This window comes from Emiliania huxleyi, assembly GCF_000372725.1.
Source record: "Emiliania huxleyi CCMP1516 unplaced genomic scaffold EMIHUscaffold_2479, whole genome shotgun sequence".
Lineage (NCBI taxonomy): Eukaryota > Haptophyta > Isochrysidales > Noelaerhabdaceae > Emiliania > Emiliania huxleyi.
This window is the reverse complement of record NW_005200189.1, coordinates 1-2,537: the sequence shown is the minus strand read 5'-3', so window position 1 is coordinate 2,537 and position 2,537 is coordinate 1. Positions and strand designations below refer to the sequence as shown.

Sequence of the window (2,537 nt, the reverse complement as noted above, 5' to 3'; positions counted from 1 at the left end):
CCCTCCCTGGGCTCTTCTCCTCTCCCCACCCTGGGCTCTTCTCCCCTCCTCCCTGGTAAACTCTCGGCCTGATTACCGGAGCGACTGCCGGAGCAGACGCTGGGGGGACACTCGCGCCCGGAGGCGGTACGCACGACCCGGAGGCGTGGGGATGGGGGGGGGGCGCGCGGCCTCCGCCGGGGCGCCTTCTGCCGGTTTGACCGCCCCCAGGTGCTTCTCCTCAAATGGACCTGGGAGCTTAGAGGCGGCGGGGGTGGGAGTGCTCTGCCGGCGGCGTGTGCGAGCGCGCGCGGCGCGAGATCTCTTTCGCGAGGGCACGGTGGGTCGGGTGGGTATCTCGCGCGCTCGCACTATTTCACGTTATATCATGCACTGCCTTTGATGCCTTTGCAAGAACCGCCAGCGGCGGTGGTCGAACCGGTTCGCGGTTCGAGCCGGGACCTTTTGGCTCCCGGTTCGGAACTCGCTCGGAGGGTTGCTTCGCTCTCGCGGAGCGAGCGTGGGCGCGTGGGTGCGTGTGCGCGTGCGCTGCTGCAAGGCGAGGCGAGGCGCGGGGCGGCGCGGCGCGGCGGGCGGCGGCGGCGCGCGGTCGTTCCTTTTGCCCGGGTGAGGCTTGGCTTGCGCGCCGCGCGGTGATGACGCAGCACGCTGAAATGTCCTTGGTGAGCCACCGCGGTGGCAGCGAGCCAAAGCAAGCCACCTGCCGCATGACGGGTTGACCGACGGCGTGTCCACTGTGAGCCGCCGGGAAAATCGGGGAGCGAACCTTAACGACCGCCCAGAAGCTTTCTGAGCAAGCCAATCGGGCCAGGATCATCAGCATATGTCCCCTCCACAACATCGTGGGCGTTTGAGCGGTATTTGAGGAGCACCGCGACTCTGAAGTTCGGCCGGGTGGTCTGCAGACCCCTCGTCAAACCTGCCCTATCCAATAACGAGGAACTCTTATCATTCATGAATTTTTCTAACTCAGCTTTTGTCAGCGTTTCAGTACCAGTGTTTGTGTTTGGCTGGAGAAACACATACCTCTTTATCGTTCGAGTTCCTTCCAGTTCCTTGCAGCCGCCCTCTGCTGGGGGACATTGATGGAGGTACAGTTCTCGAGCTCCTCCCGCCGCATCGGCGCGGCGGCAGAGCCGCCCCAGCCGCTGCGCCTTCGCCTGCGGAGGCTCCTGCGGCGGCTGCACCTGCTGCTGCGGGTGAGCCTGACGACGACGAGCAGCCTGACGGCGCGCGCATTCCAGACCTCGATGATGTCTTGGGCTGGGGGGGTGGCAAGGGTGTAGGAGGGCTCTCAGGAGACCGTTTGCCGGCAGCAGGGGGCGCGCGCTCGGCCGACATGTGCGCCAGAATGCCGCAGAAGTAACTATGAAGTAACTGTGTTTGGGCTGTCTCCCGGGGCGTGTTTGAACCCTAATTGTCGGCCCCAGTGACCGGTCTAGAGGTCTGTGTGTGGCCTGGGGGGGCCAAACAATAAGGCGAGGGGTTCCTAGTAAGCGGTTGGGGGGTGCGAGCCCGTGCTATAGTGCAGTGAATACTTACTTCCTGAAGTAACTTCATCCTTCAGATAGACACCAGGAACGACGGCAAGAAACCCAAGGGTGAACCAAAGGAGGGCCAACAAGGGCCGACAACCCAAAGCGGCCAGCCCCGGCCCACACTGTAACCGGGAAAATGCCCTTCCCCTCCTCCGCCCCCGTCGATGCCGTGCTCACGACTGCATACGGCGACGACGCCGGCCTCCACGGCCTCAGCACCGCGGGCCACAACGCGGCATTGACACCGGCAGAGGTTTTGCTCGAGGAGGCGGAGCGGCACGACTTTCAATACGGCGAGGTGCTCCCCGCGGGCGTGCGCAAGGCTCTCGGCGAAGCGCACCTCGACGCGCAAAGCGGTCGCTCGCTGGTGGAGCTCGGTGCGGGGACAGGCAAGGTCGCGCTGCAGGCGTTCCTCGAATGCCCCAGCCTGCTACGCGTCACCGCGGTGGAGCTGGCCGCGGCGCGCTACCGAGTGGGCGAGGCGGCGCTGCTGCGGCTCTGTGAACGGATTCCCGAGCGCTTTTCGCTGCTGGCGCACGCACCGGGCGCATGCGTGCGGATCAGCGAGCGACCTCCCGCGGCCGACACGAGTGCGCATCAGCGCGAGGGCTCCTCACGAGAGCTGGAGCTCTCCGTCGGCGATGTGTTTGAGCTGGGAGCGGCGGCGCGAGCCGCGCTCGCCGAGGCAGACGTGGTCTTCTTCGAGGTCTGCTTGCCTCGCACCGCCGAGGCGGCGGCGCGCGGCCTGGCGCTGCTGCGCTCGACCAAGGCCGGCAGCCGCGTCCTCTCCTACGAGGCGCTCGAGGCGCTCGAGGAGGAGGCGGCGGGCGGGAGCACGGCGCGCGCGCCGTGCCGGCTGCGGGGGCCGGAGCAAGCAAGCCAGCGCGGCGTGACCCTGCGGCCTCGTGCCGCTGTAGGTGTGCAGCCCAAGGGCGCACCCGCGGGTCTGCGTCGGGGACGACGGCGTCGCGGCGCACGCTGCGCACAGGCCGAGCGCGC

General features: G+C 67.1%; 1 protein-coding gene across 1 annotated transcript; it reads left to right on the top strand.

The window, feature by feature from the left end:
• Positions 1-1,631: 1,631 nt before the first annotated feature.
• On the top strand, positions 1,632-2,494 carry EMIHUDRAFT_460748 (hypothetical protein; the record flags this gene model as incomplete). The annotated part of the gene is made up of 2 exons (XM_005778332.1): positions 1,632-2,376; positions 2,456-2,494. Coding segments are annotated over exons 1-2 (741 nt in total), but the record flags the coding sequence as incomplete, so codon positions are not given.
• Between the last annotated feature and the right edge of the window lie 43 nt (positions 2,495-2,537).